General features: G+C 43.5%; 1 protein-coding gene across 1 annotated transcript in view; it reads left to right on the forward strand.

Annotated features, from left to right (window-relative positions):
• The window catches only part of KDM5B (lysine demethylase 5B), an 83,333-nt gene that overhangs the window by 24,365 nt on the left and 38,362 nt on the right, over positions 1 to 20,606 (forward strand). Inside the window, exons 2-10 of the mRNA XM_038749281.1 lie at positions 2,668 to 2,745; positions 6,052 to 6,174; positions 8,377 to 8,547; positions 10,052 to 10,108; positions 11,750 to 11,833; positions 13,907 to 14,041; positions 17,641 to 17,737; positions 18,104 to 18,216; positions 19,619 to 19,777. Of these exons, the coding sequence (XP_038605209.1) occupies positions 2,668 to 2,745; positions 6,052 to 6,174; positions 8,377 to 8,547; positions 10,052 to 10,108; positions 11,750 to 11,833; positions 13,907 to 14,041; positions 17,641 to 17,737; positions 18,104 to 18,216; positions 19,619 to 19,777 (1,017 nt within the window). The remainder of the gene's footprint in view (positions 1 to 2,667; positions 2,746 to 6,051; positions 6,175 to 8,376; positions 8,548 to 10,051; positions 10,109 to 11,749; positions 11,834 to 13,906; positions 14,042 to 17,640; positions 17,738 to 18,103; positions 18,217 to 19,618; positions 19,778 to 20,606) is intronic.

The following is a 20,606-nucleotide window of genomic DNA, read 5'->3' on the forward strand; positions in this document are numbered from 1 at the left end:
AGGGGCTCCTGCCCTTCTCTTTTCTCCTTTGCATCAGAGCCATCGTGTTTCCTTCTCAGGGACTAAACAGAGGCACAGCTTCTGAGTCGAAAACCTTGTGGGCAGGAGCCGAGGTGAAAGCAGTTTGGGCATTTAAAATGGAACCATCAGTCATGATATCCTCCAGTGCCACATCGTTACTGGACAAGCGCTTAGTACAGTGCTCTGCACACAGTAAGCGCTCAATAAATACGATTGATGATGATGATGACGGGGGACAGAAGAACTGAAAATCAGACTGACCGACTCTCCTGTATAAAACTGGATGACTGGCCACCCAGGACTCTTGATTTTGGCCCCCTGTCCAACTAACTGTTTGAAGCTAATCTAGTGTTAATAGACACCTTCATTCGTTAGCATTCTCCCACTCCACCCAGCTCCCTAAAAATTAATCTTGAAAATTGCACATATCAAAATGAGTTGATATATGACTCATTATACTAACTTTAGGGTATTCACTCTTGCCTAGCGCTTTCATATTGAGATCTTTTATTTTGGTTTTGCACCCTCAAATTTGGCACTTTAAGCGAACGTATGGTGCATCAGAGGAAAAAAATGGGTTTCTGATTTAAGAAAAAAACATGTCACTTCCAACTGGAATTAAGGCGAGATGGAGGGAGAGCCTGCCAATCAGTGCCTGTTGGGTTAGTTAAATACACATGGCCTTTCTGAGGTTGACTTTTGTCTCCTGGTTAATACCGTCTCCGATAAACTCACAGTGCTTTTGACACTGATTCTTCTAATTGCGCCTGCCCACCAGGAGCCACTGGGAACAGATCTACTCAGTGTCAGTAGGTGGCTTCCATTTCCAATTCACTAATCATGAGATCTTGGTTATCTTTATAATTCGGGAGATAAAACCCATATTCTGATAAAGAAATTGGTGGCTGTCCGCATTAAACTGTGTGTAATTTGATTCTGCTGCATTAATTTGCACCACCATACTGGCTAGCTGTGATGGTGTCAAGAGGTATGAATCAATCAGTCGGTGATATTTATTGATTGCTTATTGTATGCAGAGCACTGTGCTAAGTGCCTGGGAGAGTACAGTATGACCGAGTTGGTAGGCACGCCCCCTGCCCACGATGAGCTTACAGTCTTAGTCTGTAGTCTAGGTCTAGTCTGTGCAACTCAATACAGGAGGCTGCCAAAGCTTTGAGCTTATTTTCTGATTGTTTGCAAAAATACGCACTTTTAAGTTGCTGTTGTTAGGTGTATCAGGTGTTGGTAATATAGAAAATATTTACCTGCTCTGTGTTCAGTTTCCTCTTGAGTATTTTAAGGATTCAGATGCACTCTAATTGCCCTCCTAAGCAATACAGACATTGGGCTGAGGAAAGCAGTTGGGCTTCTGGTAGTAAAATTGTTTACTTGTGTTTTGGTGAGGGTTGAGGAGGAACAGTCGAAAAGGGTAGTTACTAAGATCAAGATTTAAAAGCTTCCACAAAATCCAGCAGAAATGCTAATGTATTTCATTTTTAAAATAGCCTGCCTGCATCATTGGAAAATCATGAGCATTTCCATTGATTCAAGTTGGTTTTGCTACATGTGGCCAAAAAGGTTCTGCTTTTGAGCATTTCCTTAATATGCATACTAGTTGATAAACTTGTATAAATCTTAACTATGCCCATGCATTTGTAGATTTTAAAGAATGTTTTCTTAATCTCTTAATTTAGTACTTACGTTGGACTATATCCAACCTGATTAATTTAGAAGTGTTAAACACGTGTCATTATTATTATTATTATTATTATTAGATGAAGCAGCCTGAAGGACGGGCCTGGGGGTCAGAAGGTCATGTGTTCTAATGCAGGCTCTGCCACATGTCTGCTGTGGGACCTTGGGCAAGTCATTTTACTTCTCTGGGCCTCAGTTACCTCATCTGTAAAATGGGGATTGAGTGTGAGCCCCATGTGGGGCAGGGACCATGTCCAACCCGATTTGCTTGTATCTACCCTAGCACTTAGTATAGTGCCTGGCACATAGTAAGTGATAAATACCATAAGTATTATTATTATTATTTATGCTAATCATTTTGCCAAATTTTCAACTTTTGCACGATTAGAGGTTTACACGTTTATTGAGGTCTTCTGTGCTTTTTTCCTTCCTAGCCTTGTCCCCTTGTATGTCATGGCCTAGTGAGAGTATAACAAGCTTTGTCAGGAACATCTCCATCTGAATTCAGCAAAAAGCAGTCCACTGAGTATGCAGTTCCTCTTTTGGAATGAAGCATTACAGTTGACAATGAACATTTTGTCATTGAATGATATATCCAGTGTCTCACACATGGTTCCCGGGAATGCCGAAAATGATTGGAATCAGTTGTCTTAAAAGGATAATGTGTTGACAGTATATCTTTAGTCCTTGGGAGTAACTGGTTGACTAATTTCCTATGGAGTACTCATATTTAGCATTCAATTTGTTATGAAAAAGTTTCTGGCAGAAATGTGAAAAGGAAGACATAAGCCTTCTTCCTCTATCTCTTATCTTACCCAAACTGGATACTCGGTCTATGGAAATGACATTTATTGAGTGAAAAGCTTCAGGCCGATATGACTTTGAAAATTGGATTTAAGTTGTCAAGTTGGCCTCTCTCTGATTTTAATGATGGTCTTTCCTTTTTCTTAGGATTGGCAGCCGCCATTTGCTTGTGATGTTGACAAACTTCATTTTACTCCACGAATCCAGAGGCTGAATGAATTGGAGGTAATCCCCGAGGTTGATGCCTAAATGTTAAAATGGAACCCAATTGAAAGAGATCTGCCAGCGATTTGGGAGAAATGAGTTTATTTGTCAGTCAGAGTATATTAGCAGTGAAGGAAATAATACTCCAGTAAATCCTTTGCACTGAACATATAGCAAGGGGCATTTATTTCCTCAAAATGTTTAATTCACCCTATCCCTTTTTTAAAAAAGCATATTTAGATTGGTTTAGATCCCTCAGAGTCCCTGACCTGCTGTTGGTAGTGGCAGCAGTGGGACGAAGTGTGTGTCTCAGTCCCTCTCAGCAGGAACCATCACGTGAGTGGTTCCTGAGAACTAACCATGAGAAGTAGCATGGCGTAGTAATTAGAGCCCAGGTATGAGGGTCATGGGTTCTAATCCTGGCTCTGCCACTTGCCTGCTGTGTGACCATGGGCAAGTCACATAACTTCTCTGTTCCCTCATCTGTAAAATGGAGATTGAGACTGTGAGCCCTATGTGGGATAGGGGCTGTGTCCAACCTGATTTGCTTGTACCCACTCCAGTGCTTAGTACAGTGCCTGGCACATAGTAAGCATTTAATGAATATCATGATGATAATTATTATTATTGTTATGCATGCTGCAAAGGGCCAGGCATATTTGGGTGTTTAGTAATTACCATTTGAGGTCTCTCCTCAACTCTGTGAAAGCTTCATTCAAGTCTGAAATATTTATTTCAAATGATGTATATTAAGCACTTATCTTGTGCTAAGCACTGTACTCAGCACTGGGGTAGGTACAAAACAATCATGTTGGACACAGTTTATGTCCCACATGGGGCTCAGAGTCTCAATCCCCATTTTACGGGTGAGGTAACTGAGTCACAGAGAAGTTGTGACTTGCCCAAGGTCACACAGCAGACAAGTGGCAGAGCTGGGATTAGAATCCAGGTCCTGTGGCTCTCAGGCCCATGCTCTATTCACTAAGCCATGCTGCTTCATTTGGGCATATTTATGCTAAAACTTAATTGAGCATTTTTATGCTAGAACAAGGCATTCTACCTAAAATGGAGCTTAAATTCCAGATTTTTTTTGTGGGACTTACTGGTAGTTACACCTCAAAGTGCAGAAGAAAATGGCCTCATCCCCAGTTAGGTTTCTTATGTGATGTTGGCAACAAGCCTCAGGACTTGTCTAAGCACAAATTTTGTGAAACAGCCGCAAAGAGCCACTGAGATCTGGAAGCCAAAGCTTGCCTGGTGGCTATCAAGGACCAAAAGTCCTGACAAGTCACTGAGAGCTGCTTCACTTGTAAGTCTCTGGAAGAATAATGGGGAGCTAGGCTGGGAGTGGTAGATTTCTAATGGACGGTATTTGGACTCTTGAAATGGCGGCTCTCTTTTTTTTTTTTTAAAGATTATTTTGTTTGTGTAACATGGCTTAGTAGATAGAGTGTGGACGCGGGAGTCAGAAGGACCTGGGTTCTAATTAATCCCATCTCTGCCACTTGTCTGCCTTGTGACCTTTGGCAAGTCATCTAATTTCTCTGGGCCTCAGTTACCTCATCTTTAAAATGGGGATTAAAGCCATGTCCAACCTGATTATCTTGTAGCTACCTCAGTGCTTAATGAACAGTGCCTGGCACATAGTAGATGCATAACAAATACTATGAAGAAAACTGTATGGCCTAGAAAGTTTTCGTGGAATTGTTTAATTTCTGAATCTGGGTTGCTAGTATATCTCTGTCTCTCTGTCTCTCTCTCTCTGTCTCTCTCTCTATGTATATATACATAAATATAGACTGTGAGTCCATTCCAGACTATGAGCCTATTGTTGGGTAGGGACTGTCTCTATATGTTACCGAATTGTACTTTCCAAGCACTTAGTACATTGCTCTGCACACATTAAGTGCTCAACAAACACGATTGAATGAATGAATAAATACACTCTCAGAAGCCTTTTATTAACTAAGGGAATTTCAAAACCAAATGGAATAATAATATGACTATGCCCATAGGAATCTCATTTATTCCTTACACCCTAAAAAGTTGGACTTGGGTATAAGAGACTCCAACAACTACTTGGAATTCATGCTCTTTCAGGGGCCTATTGAGTTCTAGAGAAGCAACGTGGCTCAGTGGAAAGAGCATGGGCTTGGGAGTCAGAGGTCATGGGTTCTAATCCCGGCTCTGCCACTTGTCAGCTGTGTGACTTTAGGTAAGTCACTTAACTTCTCTGTGCCCCAGTTCCCTCATCTGTAAAATGGGGATTAAGACTGTGAGCCCCACGTGGGACAACCTTAACCTTGATTACCTTGTATCCCCCCTCATCTTTAAGAACAGTGCTTGGCACATAGTAAGCACTTAACAAATACCAACATTATTATTATTATTCTAGGCACTGCCCTTAGCTTTGGGAGAGCGCATCGGTAGTAAGACACCCATTCCCCACCCTCACAGAGCTTGCATCTTAATGGGGGAGACAGGGAAAAATTATAAGATAGTGAAAGGATGAAGAGGAACAAGTATAAAGCATATGTTCAGATGCTTCCTATGTGACTCATCTTCATCCTTGAAATCCAACCACAGGATTACAGTAAATTAGTGAGACTCGGAGGTCTAGTGATTTCTGTCTTTGGCAAAAGGATGGATTAATGGAGTGTTAAAACTAAAGGCAACAAGAAAACCTTTGACTCCTTGTTCTGTTTCCATTGAATGTCTTTCAAATATTGGTTCCCTTTAGAAGAAATGGTCATTCTTGTCACCTCTTTTAAAATGTTTGCTTCATTTTTTTCGTCTGCACAATGGGGATAAGATAACTCCTCTCTTTTCCTCTTCTATTGAGCCCTGAGTGGTTGATTCTGTTGTGTAGCACAGTGCTTGGCAAAGAGTAAGTTCTGAACAGATGTCATTATTATTTTGAAACCTTTCCGCCACCCATGTGGGTATGATAATAGTAATTGTGGTATTTGTTAAGCACTTACTACATGTCAAGCACTGTAGTAAGTGCTGGGGTAATCTAAGAAAGGTACTCAGGTTGCACATGGAGCTCACAGTTTGAGTAGGAGGGAGAACAGGTATTAAATCTCCATTTTGGAGATGAACTGAGGGACAGAAAAGTTAAGTGACTTGCCCAAGGTCACACAACAGACAAGTGGCGGAGTTGGGAATATGACCCAGATGGTCAGACTCCGTGGCCCGTGCTATTTACACTAGGCCATGCTGCTTCTCATATGATGTGAACATTGAGGTGGAAGTTATCAGCCGGATAAAATATTGCAAAATGCATAATATTCAGAAGCCTGTTAACACAATTTTGTATCTTCTTAGGCACAAACTCGGGTGAAATTGAATTTTCTGGACCAGATTGCCAAGTTTTGGGAGCTTCAGGGATGTACCCTGAAAATTCCACATGTAGAGAGGAAGATCTTGGATTTGTTTCAACTAAATCGGGTAAGGTGGTTTTTTGCATCTTATTTATGGGCACAACAGTGATTGTCAAATGCCTTCAGATGAGATGGTGGTGGTGCAGTGGGTGGGGAGAACTATTGCTTCATTGTGAAATAAGAATGCATTCCAGCTTTATTGATACCTTAATGCTGTTTTTAGGGCTCCCGCCTGATGAAGTTGTACAGCTAAACAGTAGGCAGTAGAGGTAGTGTGAAAAACCAATTACCATAGTCTTTCTAATACTATTGTAGTACCCAATGGGCAAGACCATTCCCCCTGCTTTTTAAAAATATAAACAGTGATTCACTCTTGATTAGGGAAGAAAACACACGCAGAAGATCTTTGTAAGTTTATACTGATACAAAATAAGTGGTTTAGTGGGTGATCAGTTATCATCAATAGTATCTGTGGAGTACTTTGTGAAGATCATAAAGAGAATGAACATAACGACAAATAAAAGAAGAGATGACTGTTCTCGAGGCACTTACAGCTTAATGTGGGAGACAGTGGACAGAAACTGTCAAATATATGACAAGTAAAATCAACCAATAGCATTTACTGAGCACTTACTGTATGCAGAGCACTATGCTGAGTGCTTGGGAGAGTACAGTACAGTAAAGTTGGTGAGCACGATTCCTGCTCTCAAGGAGTTTACAAAACAGTGGTGGGGGGAGACGGATAATAAGATAAATTACAGTTAGGTGAAGTGGCTGAGAGTAAGGAAATGTGCATAAGTGTGGTGGGAATAGGGTGAGAATCAAAGTGCTGAAGGGATACAGACCCAAGGGCATAGGCGTCATTGGCCTGAGGTTAAGGTGGCCACTTGGGGCCTAGCAGGTTGGCACAGCCCTTCAGCCATAGCAGGAGAGACCCTAAGTTTACTCAGTCTGACCTGGGTATCTGCATTAAAGCTGTGGGATGGGCTGACTAGATAGATGCATTTTTAAAAATTAGTAACGGTATTCATTTTTTATTTTATTTTTTATGGTATTTGTTACAGTGCTTACTACGTGCCCAGGCACTGTACTAAGTGCTGGGGTATATACAAGGTGAGTCTCACATGAGGCTCACAGTCATAATCCCCATTTCACAGATGAGGGAACTGAGGCAGAGAAGAGTGAAGCGACTTGCCTGAGGTCACCCAGCATTCGAGTGGCAGAGCTGGGATTTGAACCTCAGTCCTCTAACTCCCCAGCCTGGGCTCTTTCCATTAGATCACGCTGCTTCTCTAAGCTCTTCAGTACCACCCTCAGTGGTAAACACTAATAGATGCAAGATAATTAGATTGGTCCTGGTCCCTATCCCACAAGGGACTTAGAGACTAAGTGGGGGTAGACCAATTATATAGAGCGGTAAGAATGAATCATGAGGAACATCAAGAGTGGTAATTCAACAACAAAGATAAGAGAATGACTCAGAAGCTAGATAGTATTTGCAGCAGGGACAGTGGGCATCCTCCTGACTGATCCCGTCATGTGGTCCTTGATGACAAACCGACATGGTTTTCCCAGGATTCTAACACTTCTACAGACTATCTTCTGACCGCAGTGGCCTGGGGTGATGTGGGGTGGCCGGCCCAGCATCAGGGGCCCCCATGGACCCCAGGACTCCTGATTTTAGAAGGGTTCCGGGCAACAAATAGGCTTGACTTTGCCCACCCCGCCGCTTCTGTGGTAGACTGTGGTGACAGCATGCCTGGCTGGGCCAGCATCGGTTATTGGGCGGGTATGGGTGGATTGTCCGTCTGTAGGTGTAGAGCGGGTATGGGTACATTAAGTCTTGGTGATGGTGCCTGATGTAGGAGGCCAAGCGTTCTGGAAGGGGTGTTGCAAGAATAGATATGAGGGTTTGGTGGACAGTACTGTGGCTGGGTTGAAGCTAGGGCCAGGACAGGAACGTGGGGAGCCGTGGCAGGGCGAGGAAGGGGCCAAAACCCAGTGTGAAGGAAGCTGATTAGAGGGGAATGAGAGAAAGCAGATAAAGGCGGGCTTAGTGCTGGGCAGTGGGGCCTAGGAACTGGAACGACTCAAGTGAAGAAAGAAGGAGGGCTGGACAATGATGGCGGGGCTGGTGGCAGTGAGGTAGGTGAAGGGATTCAGGGAGTTAAGGGGAAGAGGAGGAAGGGGGAGATGCAAAATGATGACCTCGTGGGTCTGTGCCACAGTGTGTTTTTGTTTACTATCTTCTCTCCTTCCCAATTGACAGCTGGTTGCCGAAGAAGGTGGATTTGATGTTGTCTGTAAGGACAGAAAATGGACCAAAATAGCCACCAAGATGGGATTTGCTCCAGGGAAGGCTGTGGGATCACACATTCGGGCACATTATGAACGCATCCTTTACCCTTACAACTTATTCCAGTCTGGAGCTAGTCTTTTGGTGAGTTTTTATGGCTCGCTAGAGCCTGGGTTGATTCTTTGCTGACGGATTGCTTCCTTTGGGGAAGAAAAGTACTTTAAACCAAGTGTAAATACGCAGTAGCCATCTTTGGTTCCGGTCTTGAGTTTGCAGTGCTTTTGGTTCAGTTCACGGAACGTGTGAGATCTTGTCTGGGAGTGAGAAAGTCTGCAGGAAAAAGAGTCCTTTTCTCTTTTTTTTTTTAAAAAAAAAATGGGGTCCACAATGATCCTCACATCAAGCAAGAATAGTTGGATGAAGAGACATTTGGGACATTGTATCTTCTGCTTGTGACTGAAGGTCACTGGATCTTTCCCCCCATACAGTGCTTTTTCTAAGAATGTTGCTGGTCATTGTATTGTGAAGTTCATGAAAGTTTCTTGTTTGTCTTTGTTAAATGGTATCCTTGAATAGATTCTCAAGGAAAGCCAGGGTCCAGGGGAGAAGTTTCTGATTTAAAATAGCTGCTGCAAAACATGGCAAAACTGGGGGATGAAGGCCTTTTTTCCATGGCAAAATGTGCTAGATGAGAGCATGGTGGTAATGGGGGTTGAGGTCATGATGGTTGGCTTAGTTAAGGAATAGAAAGCACTGCTTGTATTTTTAGTCACCAACCCTGTTTCCCAAGGGTGCAGAAAAAAAAAAAGGAAACTTTCATTTGTAGGTAATCCAAGATTGGCCTTTCACCTGAGTGAGGAAAATCCACTAACCCCAACATTTCACTCCGAATTATTCTAGCCTCCAATCTAGTACTTTTTGCTCCCAAATTAAGAACTGGCAAATTGATCAGTGAGTCAGCTTATACAGTGTTGTTCAGGGCATATACCAATTAGTGCTTATAAATGATAGGTTCAAAACCAGAAACAGTGAGTGGCTGTTTACAATGGCAGTATTTTCAGGCTCTAGTCCTGTACCTTCCCGCTCTCTCTTTATCTTGGTGCTCTTCCTGCCCTCTCCTTCCTCAAATTAGAAGTTTTGATTTCTGGAAATAGCTGAACATTTATTCCTTTTTCTGCAGTAAACTGTCACTCTGGCAGTCTGGTCTCCGACCCAAAGCTAGTCTGGGAGCCGGGACAAGCCTACTGGATGAAAATGAGTTTGTAGTTTGGTGTTCAATCATCCATGCTAGATTGCTAAATCCAGGAGTTGCTACTCCGATCAATTCCTGTTTTGTTTCAGTAGGGTAGGAGGACTCTGTGATTCCTACCTTGCCAAGCAGCTGCTAATTCACATGTTCTAGTGTGACATGTTTGAGGCACCTGGAATTACACGGCGTAGACTCCTATCTGAATCTGTCCTATGGTGGAGAGCTGGGGCTTTGGCAGGGATAAGGCTAAGTTGTTTTAGGCGAGGAAACATGCTTATTTGCAATTTCGAGTTTGGAAGCGAAGAACAAAGAGAAACCCTCGATTAGCTGCTTCTGCCTTCAGTTTTTGTGGCCCCACTTTTTGTTAAGTGTAACTTTCCAAGCTCTCTCTTGCAATAGGCACCTGACATATGTTCCAAACTGATGTGTTTAGTGGATCATGGCGTTCTGGAAAAGGTACGTTTACTTCACTTTTTGGGTATTTTTTTCAATTTTTAATACAACCTTTGAAAACCTGTGTCTTCCCCTGCCACTCAAATGTGCATTAATGTGTGAACAGAGAGGATGAGAGATTTCCTGGTGATCATCTTCTCACCTTTATGGGAGCTGATCATTTGCCTCTTATATAATTACTTAATTTGTGCTGCAATTGCTGTCTTGGTTTTTGGTGTGACACTTGATATTCCAGAGGAGGAGCCCCATCAGGAGCTCTGTTTTGCGGTGTCTCCTTCCACCTCGGATGTGGTGTTTTCCCTAGATGATTCTGGGCAGAGTTCCATTTTTCATTTACCTCCTCGATTTAATAGGGAATTTGAACCCTGTTGAGTGTTGGTTGGTTTTTTTTTTTTTTTTTTTTTTTTTTTTTTTGGCGGGGTTGGGGAAGGAAACAGCTTTGGGATTTTTGCAATCTGTTTTTCTCTCTTTCATATTTCATCATACCTGCAAGGCTTTGTGCTGCAGGTATATTAGAATCAGCTGCTTTTTAACAAGTAACCTGCCTTTTAGTAGGAAAGTGTAAAATTGTCAGGGAGAGAGGAGGGGCTATAAGATCAAGGGGGAAACTTCTTTTGCATTCTCTTTCTTTTGCTTCTTTTGCTACTGTTAGGTTGCTAGTTAGAACAGTAAGGATTAGAGACCAGGGTTCTGGTCAAAGTGGCCTTACCACAGATTCATTCACCAATCAGGGCGTCCCCTAACTCCTTTGGGCCATTTCACTAAGAAAATCCTTCTATTCTGCGACTGTGTAGAGGTTTTTTTTTTTAACAAATTGCTAGTCCGTATTCGATGTTCTCTGATTTCCCATTTTGAAAGAGGAGTCCTGTATTTTATCCGAGTGGAAAATGCATGGACCATAAATCACCTGCAGATTTTTGAAAGGGAAAGGAAGTGATCTGGGAAAAGTTTTTGAAAGATCAGTCAGTCAACTGTATTGAGCACCTACTGTGGGCAGGGCACTATACCTCGAGCTGAAGGAGAGTAAAAGAGAAATAAAAGGTGGTCCCTACCCTCAAGGAGTTCACAATAGCTAGTAGGGGAGAGGGAGACAGAAAGAATGGAAAGGAGGGGTGATGTAAGTGTTTAGTTTTTCTGAGGCGGGTTTTTTGTTTTTCCTTTCCCACCCTGGAATGCTTCTTTTCATTGTCTGCAGTACGTTTAGTCTCTCTTAATGCCTTCCTTCCCATTTTTCTTCTCCCTTTCGCTCTAGTATTGCTTCTTCCCACTAAGGCAGCAATCTTAAGCATCTTGACTGCTACCTTGCTGGGAAATATAAGAAGCAGGGAAATTTTTTGAATAATTTTTGTCTCCTGAAAAAGAATATCTTGTGATTAAATACATTGTTTATGCTAGTTGGGGAGTGTGGTGTATTTTAGAATGGGTTTGGTCCCACTGAAAACAGATATTCTAGCAGAATTGATTATTTGAAAAAGATGAAGGTGGTAGTGAGTGGCAGCCCTGAGAATTAGCTGGGGCTAAGGAAATCAACCAAGCATAGCGATGTCATGCCTCATCGTTCTGTGAACTTCTTCAGGGTCTTAGAGTACCCTCCTGTTCCTTGGTCTAGAGTAACAGTGTCTGAATTGTCTCCCCCACACACAGAAAAAAATTCAAAGAAAACCAAAACGAAAACAGGAAGCAGAAGTCAGACATCTAGATGTAGGTGGTTCTCAGGATTCATGGCAGGTATGAAGTGTATTGTTGGACAGATTCAGTGTGGACCAAAATAATCTCTTTTCATTTTTAGCTAAGATCATCATCTGCCTTCATACATAATTATTTCTGAACAAAGTAGTTCAAATAAAACCTCTTGCTCTTATAAAGTGGTGCCACTGTATGAGATAAGGATACCACCCAAACACTTTGCTTGCATTCGGAAGTCCCCTAACCAACTTGTTCCTGGAACTAGCTCCATGCAGGAGGCTGATGTTGTACAGCTGAAGCGAGGAATGAATTTAGAAATGCTTTAAGTGCCATTCACCCGAACTTGAAATGTCTTAAGATGGGGACTGTACGAGGAAACTCAAGAGCCAATCTTGATTCTTCACGTTCTGTATTATGTCCAATTTATCAGTGGACTCCAGTATTGTCTGGGTTGGTAAAGGCACTTCAGAAGACCTGCAGTCAACCTTCTACCTCCAGGCAGAATTGCACTTAACCTAAGACAGTCCAATGTCAGTATCTCCCATTTTGAAAGATTTTGGGGGAAAATAAAAATCCCTAACCTCCCACATAGATTGTTTCTGGGGTCTTTCAACCCTCATGCAGAAAGTCCAAGTACATAGTCTAGTGGAAAGAGTGCAGGCCTGGCTGAGAGTGAGAGGACCTGGGTTCTAATCTTGGCTCTGTCGTGTGTCTGCTGTGTGATATTGGGCAAGTCCCTTAACTTCTCTGTGCCTCGGCTACCTCATCTGTAAAATGGGGATTAAGCCTCTGAGCCCCACTTGGGACATGGACTGTGTCCAACCTGATTAGCTTTTACCCACTCTAGTGCTTAGTATAGTGCTTGGCACATACTGCGTAAAAAACAAAAGCAATTTCTGTACCCTAAAAGAACCACATCCAACACCTAGTCCCAGAAACTTATTTTTGAATTTGAAGCTAATATCCTACATCACTGAAGCTGCCGTTTAAAAATTTTTATTTTTCATTTTTGCCCTCAGTGGTTTGCTTTTGCTTTCGAAACTTTCTCATATACGATATTGGTGTTATCTTTTGGTATCAAGTCCCTGATTTTTGTCAGATTTGGAATTTAGAGTTCATATTTGGATGCAAATTGGTTTTTAATTTCAACCAGAAGAGTTGTGCCAGTCAAGTGTTTTCTTTTCAAGATTGTAGTCTTGCTTGTCATTCTTTGCCTTGTGGCTTTGCCCACTCGTGGTGTAGAGAAATGGCATGAAAAGCATCCAGTAGTATTTATTGAGCACCTACCCTATGCAGATCATTGCACTAAGAACTTACTTGAGTGCAACAGAGTAGACATGATCCCTGCTCTCAAGGACTTTACAGTTTAGCCGGGGAGACAGTCACTAAAATTAAATTAGAGGAAGAGGGGATGGAACAGAGTTTACAGTTTAAGGGGGTGAGGGCTCAAGTGCCCAGGTGACAGAATAGGTGGGTAAATTGGGTAGGGCTGGTAGAGCACTTTCGACCATGGGCTCGCTTATTGTGCTATTTAAGAGTAAGGAATGGAAGTGAACTTACTGGAATGGAAGTTTTTGATATAAAACTCACAGTAGCTTGTTCCTTTTGATGCTTCCTCTCAAGACTTTTTTTATTTCCCCCCTTGGTTATCATGACCATAAATTACATTTTGACATAATAGGATTCAATTTGGGAAGGAGCTGCCACAGGAATGCAATTTGGGCCTATAATTATTGATTTTGGCAAAATCAAAGGCCGTAATTGTGGTGGTTCACGGGAGCGCCTTTGGGTCAGAATGAGTAGCCAAAGGTCCGTTGTCACCACGTACTCTTATGAGTGAATGTGCTTTTGCGATTAACTGAAGTCACCCTCCTCTCTACTTTTTAAAGCTCCGTATTGTATTTCCGCTATATAGGATTATGGACTTGGCAGCTGCAGACTCCTGCTTTGTAAGCACGTGCAATATCAAAAATAGCTATCATTTGCAAACGTGGTGTTTTCTCTCCACCGGTAGCTGTGCAGTGTACCTTGCAAAATCATCCTTAAGGACTCACTTTGGGGTTAGACGATACAAAAGGAAAATGGACTGACCTGGCCTCTGTGTTTTGTTTTTAGTGCCTGCAGAAACCAAGTCTTACCACGGACACTAAGGATAAGGAGTACAAACCTCATGATATTCCCCAGCGACAGTCGGTTCAGCCCTCTGAAACCTGTCCACCAGCCCGCCGGGCTAAGCGCATGCGAGCAGAGGTGAGCGCATCATGAGTTTGCAGTGTAGCCTTCACCAGACTTAATTCTGGCCCTCACTCTGTAGTCTAAAAACAAGCCTGTTCCTAAAGTGGGTATTGAGCGGTGTCGATTTTTCTAACTCCAGGTGGAGAACTGAATGAGCTGTTGCTTTGGAAGTTATGTTTTAAGGGATCTGATGGAGCGTGGTGCTGAATTAAGCTTTTGAATTATTGAACCAAGGCAGTAAACTGAAATAGTGTCACAGCAGTGAAACCATGTGGATTCTCTTGGCCAATGGCTGTTTATACTGTGTGCCTGAGGGGCTGAGCTCTGTGCTTATACAGCACGTACATATCTGTAATTTTATTTATTTATATTAATATCTATCTCCCCCTCTAGACTGTAAGTTCCTTGTGGGCAGGGAATGTCTGTTATATTGTTGTACACTCCCAAGTACTTAGTACAGTGCTCTGCTCACAGTAAGCATTAAAATACGATTGACTGACTAACTGAAGGCAGAGGAAAAATTCCACTGTTGCCCTGTCGGAACGTCAGGCTAATGGATGAGGACCTGATTTGAAAAAGTAGGGCAAAGATTCCGGTGGCTAGGGTTTGGGTAGGTTAAGGGGAAAACTGCTGAAGGGGACGAGGCAGATCACCCCAGAAAATCTTCTATCTGTGGTGTCTTAAAGGAAATCATGGAGGACTTTGGTGGGAAAGGCTGAAAGACCAGTGTGATGCCCGGGAACTGGGAGGAGGTGACTTTGAAGGAGTTGTCCAAATGAAAGAGGACAGCGATTTATACTGTTAGGAGGGCAGAGACAAAGAAGCAAGTGAAAGAGACTGATAAGGAATAGAATTGGGGGGCAAGGCCGATTTGTGAAATTCCCCTGAGAGAAAGTGGTGTTTTCGAAGTTGCTAGATCCTTTTGCCCAAGGCTACACAGCAGTCAATTGGCAGAGCTGGAATTAGAACCCAGATCCCCTTGGTGTAGTGGATCGAGCATGGGCCTGGGCGTCCTAAGGTCATGGGCTCTAATCCCACCTCCTCCACTTGTCTGCTGTGTGACCTTGGGCAAGTCACTTCACTTCTCTGGGTCTCAGTGACCTCATCTGCAAAATGGGGATTGAGACTGTGAGCCCCACGTTGGGAACGGACTGTGTCTAATCCAATTTGCTTCTATCCACCCTAGCACTTAGTACAGTGCCTGGCACATAGTAATAATAATAATAATGATGGCGTTTATTAAGTGCTTACTATGTGCAAAGCACTGTTCTAAGCACTGGGGAGGTTACAACATGATCAGATTGTCCCACGGGGGTCTCACAGTCTTAATCCCCATTTTACAGATGAGGTAACTGAGGCCCAGAGAAGTTAAGTGACTTGCCCAAAGTCACACAGCTGACAGTTGGCGGAGCTGGGATTTGAACCCGTGACCTCTGACTCCAAAGCCCAGGCTCTTTCCACTGAGCCATGCTGCTTCTCTGTACTCTGTTGCTTGTAAGTGCTTAACAAGTAATAGAATTATTATTATTATTCCAAGCCCCACTGACCTTCCTCTAGGCCGTGCTACTTCTCACTAAAATAATAGGGTTGCCTTTGAAGAAGAGTAGTGCCTATCTTCAAGATCTCAAAACCCTTGGGCTCCAGCCACTTTTCTGAAGAAGCAGCATAATAATAATAGTGATGGTATTTGTTAAGCACTTACTATGTGCCAAGCACTGATCTAAGCGCTGGGGTAGATACAAGGTAATCAGGTTATCCCACGTGGGGCTCACAGTCCTAATCCCCATTTTACAGATGAGGGAACTGAGGTACAGAGGAGTTCAGTGACTTGCCCAAAGTCACACAGCTGACAAGTGGCAGAGCTGGGATTAGAACCCACAACCCCTGGCTCCCAAGCCCGGGCTCTTTCCACTAAGCCACACTGCTTGGTGTAATGGCTAGAGCATGGGCCTGGGAGAAAGAAGGTCGTGGGTTGTAATTCTGCTCCCCAACTCATCTGCTGCCACTTCACTTCTCTGTGCCTCAATTATCTCTTCTGTAAAATGGGGATTAAAACCCTCAGCCCCATGTGAGACAGGGACTGTGTCCAACCCGATTTGCTTGTGTCCACCCCAGCACTTAGTACAGTGCCTGGCAGATAGTAAACATTATTCTCTCATTCAATAGTCTTTATTGAGCACTTACTGTGTGCAAAGCACTGTACTAAGCACTTCGGAGAGTACAGTATAACAAAAACGGGCACATTTCTGCCCACAACGAGCTTACAGTCTAGAGGGGAAGACACATTAATTGTAAGTAAATAAATTACAGGTATATACATATGTGCTGTGGAGCTGGGAGGGAGGATGAATGAAGGAGCAAGTAAGAGGCGCTGCAGAAGGGAATGGGAGAAGAGGAGAGTAGGGCTTAGTCATGGAAGACTTCTTGGAGGAAATGTGCCTTCAATAAGGCTTAAGAAATGCCAGAATTATTACTATTATTCCCATTGCCATTTTAAACCCAACATTTGCCTAATAACTGAAAGGTTCACGATCCATAGTTTACTTTTTTTTTAGTCAATTCTTGCCCCTATACGGTGCTGTCTTGGTGGGGTTCAGATGTGATACTCTTGCCTGATGTTTTTGAGTTCCACCACCTGATGAAGCTTTATCAGGTAAAGGAGGACATGCCCTACACCCACATGTTCATAGGAAAACAGTAGTAGGTATTTTTCCTGAATGAGGCCTTCAGTGCTGTGTTGCAGTAAAGTGCCGCAAGCACTTAAGTGGTGTAGAAATTAGAATGGTTACGGTGCCTACGGACATATTTCTAACTACCTCCAGCAGGAAGAGCTCCAGAGAGAATAAACATGAGTTTTGCACATGGTAGTAAAAGCAGAGAGAGAAAAAGAAAACCCTATTCCACTGTTTTTTTAGGTGGTTTTTTTGGTGGGGTGTAGGAGTGTCGGGGAGAGGAGGAGTTTGGAGAGAGATTACTGTCAGTGATTCAGATTTTGCCGTGCACCCTAATGTATTTATAAATATAATAATTCCCCTCAGTAGCATTCATCTGATTGAGATCAAGGACGATTAGGGAAATAGAGGCAAAGAATATGTTGAACAGCAATATTCAGTGTCTTAGCCTGATACTATTCCAAAGAAATTAGTTCCAAGGATGGAAAGAAGGATTGACCACAATTGGCAAAACATGGTTTAAGACCCTTTGACCTTTAAATAATGGCTCATATGCCCATTTCATCATTCAGTGTGGGATTCCCCCATCCACTTCCCCTTCAGGAATTATAGGTGAGCTTCCTAGTGGATAGAGCATGGGACTGGGAGTCAGAAGGACCTGGATTCAAATCTCGTCTCTGTCACTTGTTTGCTGTGACACCCTGGGCAAGTCACTTCACTTCTCTGGGCCTCAGTTCCCTCATCTGTAAAATGAAGACTTTGAGCCCTGAATGGGACAGGGACTCAGTTCAACTGGATTACCTTGTGTCTACCACAGCACTTAGTGCCTGGCACATAGAAAGTGCTTAACAAATACCTTGTATTATTATTATTGTTGTTATTACTGATTTTTATTCTGCAAATTGTCCCTGTGCTGAATATAAACATGTGCTAATTTTTAAGGCAACAAATGTTAAAACGGAACCAGGGGAGTTGCCCGAAGCCAGGACTCACAATCTGAGACGTCGAATGGGATGCCCTTCTTCCAGATGTGAAAATGGTAAGAAAGGGTCAAGGCATGGGATGGGAAAAAAATTGAAATAATACTAATGGGATGAATGATAGTGCTTCAAATAGGATTTAAATGTGGCATTCAATTTTGCTGTTTTGTTGAATTCATATTAAAATTGAATCGTACTGTTAATTGCTTTTAAAAACAATTCCAAGTCTATTTGCTGAGAAACATAGCCACTCTTATTTCTCAAATCTGAAGTTGGGGATCATCTGTGCCCTAGAATAGATTTCGAGGAACCCTCACCCCCCATCCACCATCGCTCCGTCCGGGGTAAATGCTTAAGATACATACTGTTGATTGATTGATACAAAAAAGTATATTCTCTCATCTCCATTGGGTTTGGGTATCTAGCAGAGAAAGAAATGCGCAGCATCATAAAGCGAGAACTTGTTGAGAAGAAAGAACTCATTGGTGAAATTGAGAAGGAGAAACCCAAAAGTCGGTCTAAAAAGAGCACAAATGCTGTGAGTATCTCTCCTTCAACCTTCCCAAGTAACTGTGCGGTGATTAGCTATCTTGCTAGAACATGAGACAAAGCACAGTAGGTAGGTGTGCAGTATGTGTTCAGATGATGAGAAATACTGGAACACAACATAAGGCAATCGGGATTGTCCTCTGGAGATTTTGAAGAAAAGGTTAGGTACTGCCGTTCTGGGAGGGTTTGAGGTGAAATCTTGCCAGGGAGAAATATGAGGGAGGCATCTGGTCTGAATTTGAGGCAGGCAGGTAGGGAGCCCATACCTAGCCTTGCCACCTGTTCTTATTTTGGATAAGGTTATCTAGATCTCCTGGACGGCAGTGGGGTTGGGGGGGACCGCCCCAGTCTACTGAGGAGATTTTCAGTGTCATGTCTACATGACCTACTTGCCAGTAATACCGGTGTCTCTATCACCTGAGGAGGCCTACCGTGGTCCTCTGGCATCGTTTGCTTTTTTGTGGCCTGCCCCAGGCCTGGGAGTGGCTCTACCCTGGGTCCTGTCCTCCACAGAAGTCGAGGATAACTTTGATGCCCCTGTCTTACCGTCCTTTTAATTCGGTTCTGATACAGTGAGCCCTTCTCAGGATTGCTTTGTTTAAAGTGGCAGGTTTTTGCTCTTAAGATGTAGCTCCCTGGAAGCAGTGTGGCCTAGTAGATAAAGCATGGGCATAGGAGCACCACTTGGATTCAGAACCTATTCTCCCTCCTACTTAGACTGTGAGCCCCATGTGGGACAGGGACTGTGTCCAACCCAATTAATTCGTATCCACCCCAAGGCTTGACAGACAGTAAATGCTTAACCAGTGTCATTAAAAAAAAAAAAATTACCCAAAGTGACAAGCAAGAAGTGCCGGTGATGTGGGAGGGAGCGAGAAAGGGAGGGAACTCTTCCCTTTTTAACATGTTCTGCACCCCGGCTTCACAGACACATCCTCCCCGGCATGCATTTTAAATCTGCTGGTGCCCAGCTGGGCAGCCACATGCTTGGAAAGAAGATTCTTCTCCCAAGCCTGAGTGCTGGAGGGCCCTGTTGTTGAGCTCCCACTGATTACCCTGTTCAGTTTATAAACCAGAATGCCTAACTGGAGATTTAACCTCTCTCTCAGATTCTTCCGGGAAGGTGGGCTCTGTTTAGGTTACACATGTGGAAATGTTTCTTTTCAAGGGTTTTGGAAACATTGGAGTGAGTTACATGGGCAATTATAACCCGATCTTCTGGGAGACCTCTTAAAAACAAGGACAGATTCCCATTTGCCAGAGGGACTTTGTTAAAGCAGAGGGCTGGGGGCAATGACTTCTCTCAGGGCCTTTATCAAGCTTGAAGATTCTGTGAAACTGTCGGGTTTCTTGACTCCGGTGGGCCATGAAGATCATTTCTAATGTTGTAGGTGGATCTCTATGTCTGCCTCTTGTGTGGCAGTGGCAGTGATGAGGACCGCCTTCTCCTTTGCGATGGTTGTGATGACAGCTATCACACCTTCTGCTTGATTCCACCGCTTCATGATGTGCCAAAGGGAGATTGGAGATGTCCTAAGTGTTTGGCTCAGGTAAGTCCAAGTGGCGGAGGGCGTTTAGGGAGACTCGGTCACTCTTGAGAAATAGTTCCCAGCCCTGGTGTTAACACAAAAAATTAAGGTGATGCCCATTGAGACCTTCTAAATTCCAAACTCCAGTTCAGTCGTGAATCTGATGCAACCCATTGGGAATGGCAGATAATAATAATAATGGCATTTATTAAGCGCTTACTATGTGTGAAGCACTATTCTAAGCACTGGGGAGGTTACAAGGTGATCAGGTTGTCCCACTGGGGGCTCACAGTCTTAATCCCCATTTTACAGATGAGGGAACTGAGGCACAGAGAAGTTAAGTGACTGGCCCAAAGTCACACAGCTGATAATTGGTGGAGCTGGGATTTGAACCCATGACCTCTGACTCCAAAGCCCGTGCTATTTCCACTGAGCCACGCCCTGAGACTTGGGGACTGAGAATCCACGTGAAGGAATAGATTACGATACCTTAAGGCACCTACTGCTGGCCTTTCATCCAAGCCAGTCATGTTTCCACTGGGGTGGGGAGCGCAACGAGCGAGAACGCGGGCAGGGCTGCAGCCTGTGAAAATGATGCACACAAAGGCCATTCGTGACAGTGGAATGAAGGTCCAGGAGTTGGAAGCTGACCACTGCTTAGTGATGATGCTGGGCCTTGGTGCCATGAACCAGCAGGTGGTTGCCTTGGTAGCTGCTGCTGCCTTTGCCCAAATTAGCTCTTTGTCAGTCGGTGGTAGTTATCGAATGCTTACTGAGTTCAGAGCACGGTACTAAGTCCTTGGGAAAGCACGATATGACAGAGTTGGCAGATGCGATCCCTGCCCCCAAG

The sequence above is a fragment of the Tachyglossus aculeatus genome, chromosome 7, assembly GCF_015852505.1.
Source record: "Tachyglossus aculeatus isolate mTacAcu1 chromosome 7, mTacAcu1.pri, whole genome shotgun sequence".
Classification (NCBI taxonomy): domain Eukaryota; kingdom Metazoa; phylum Chordata; class Mammalia; order Monotremata; family Tachyglossidae; genus Tachyglossus; species Tachyglossus aculeatus.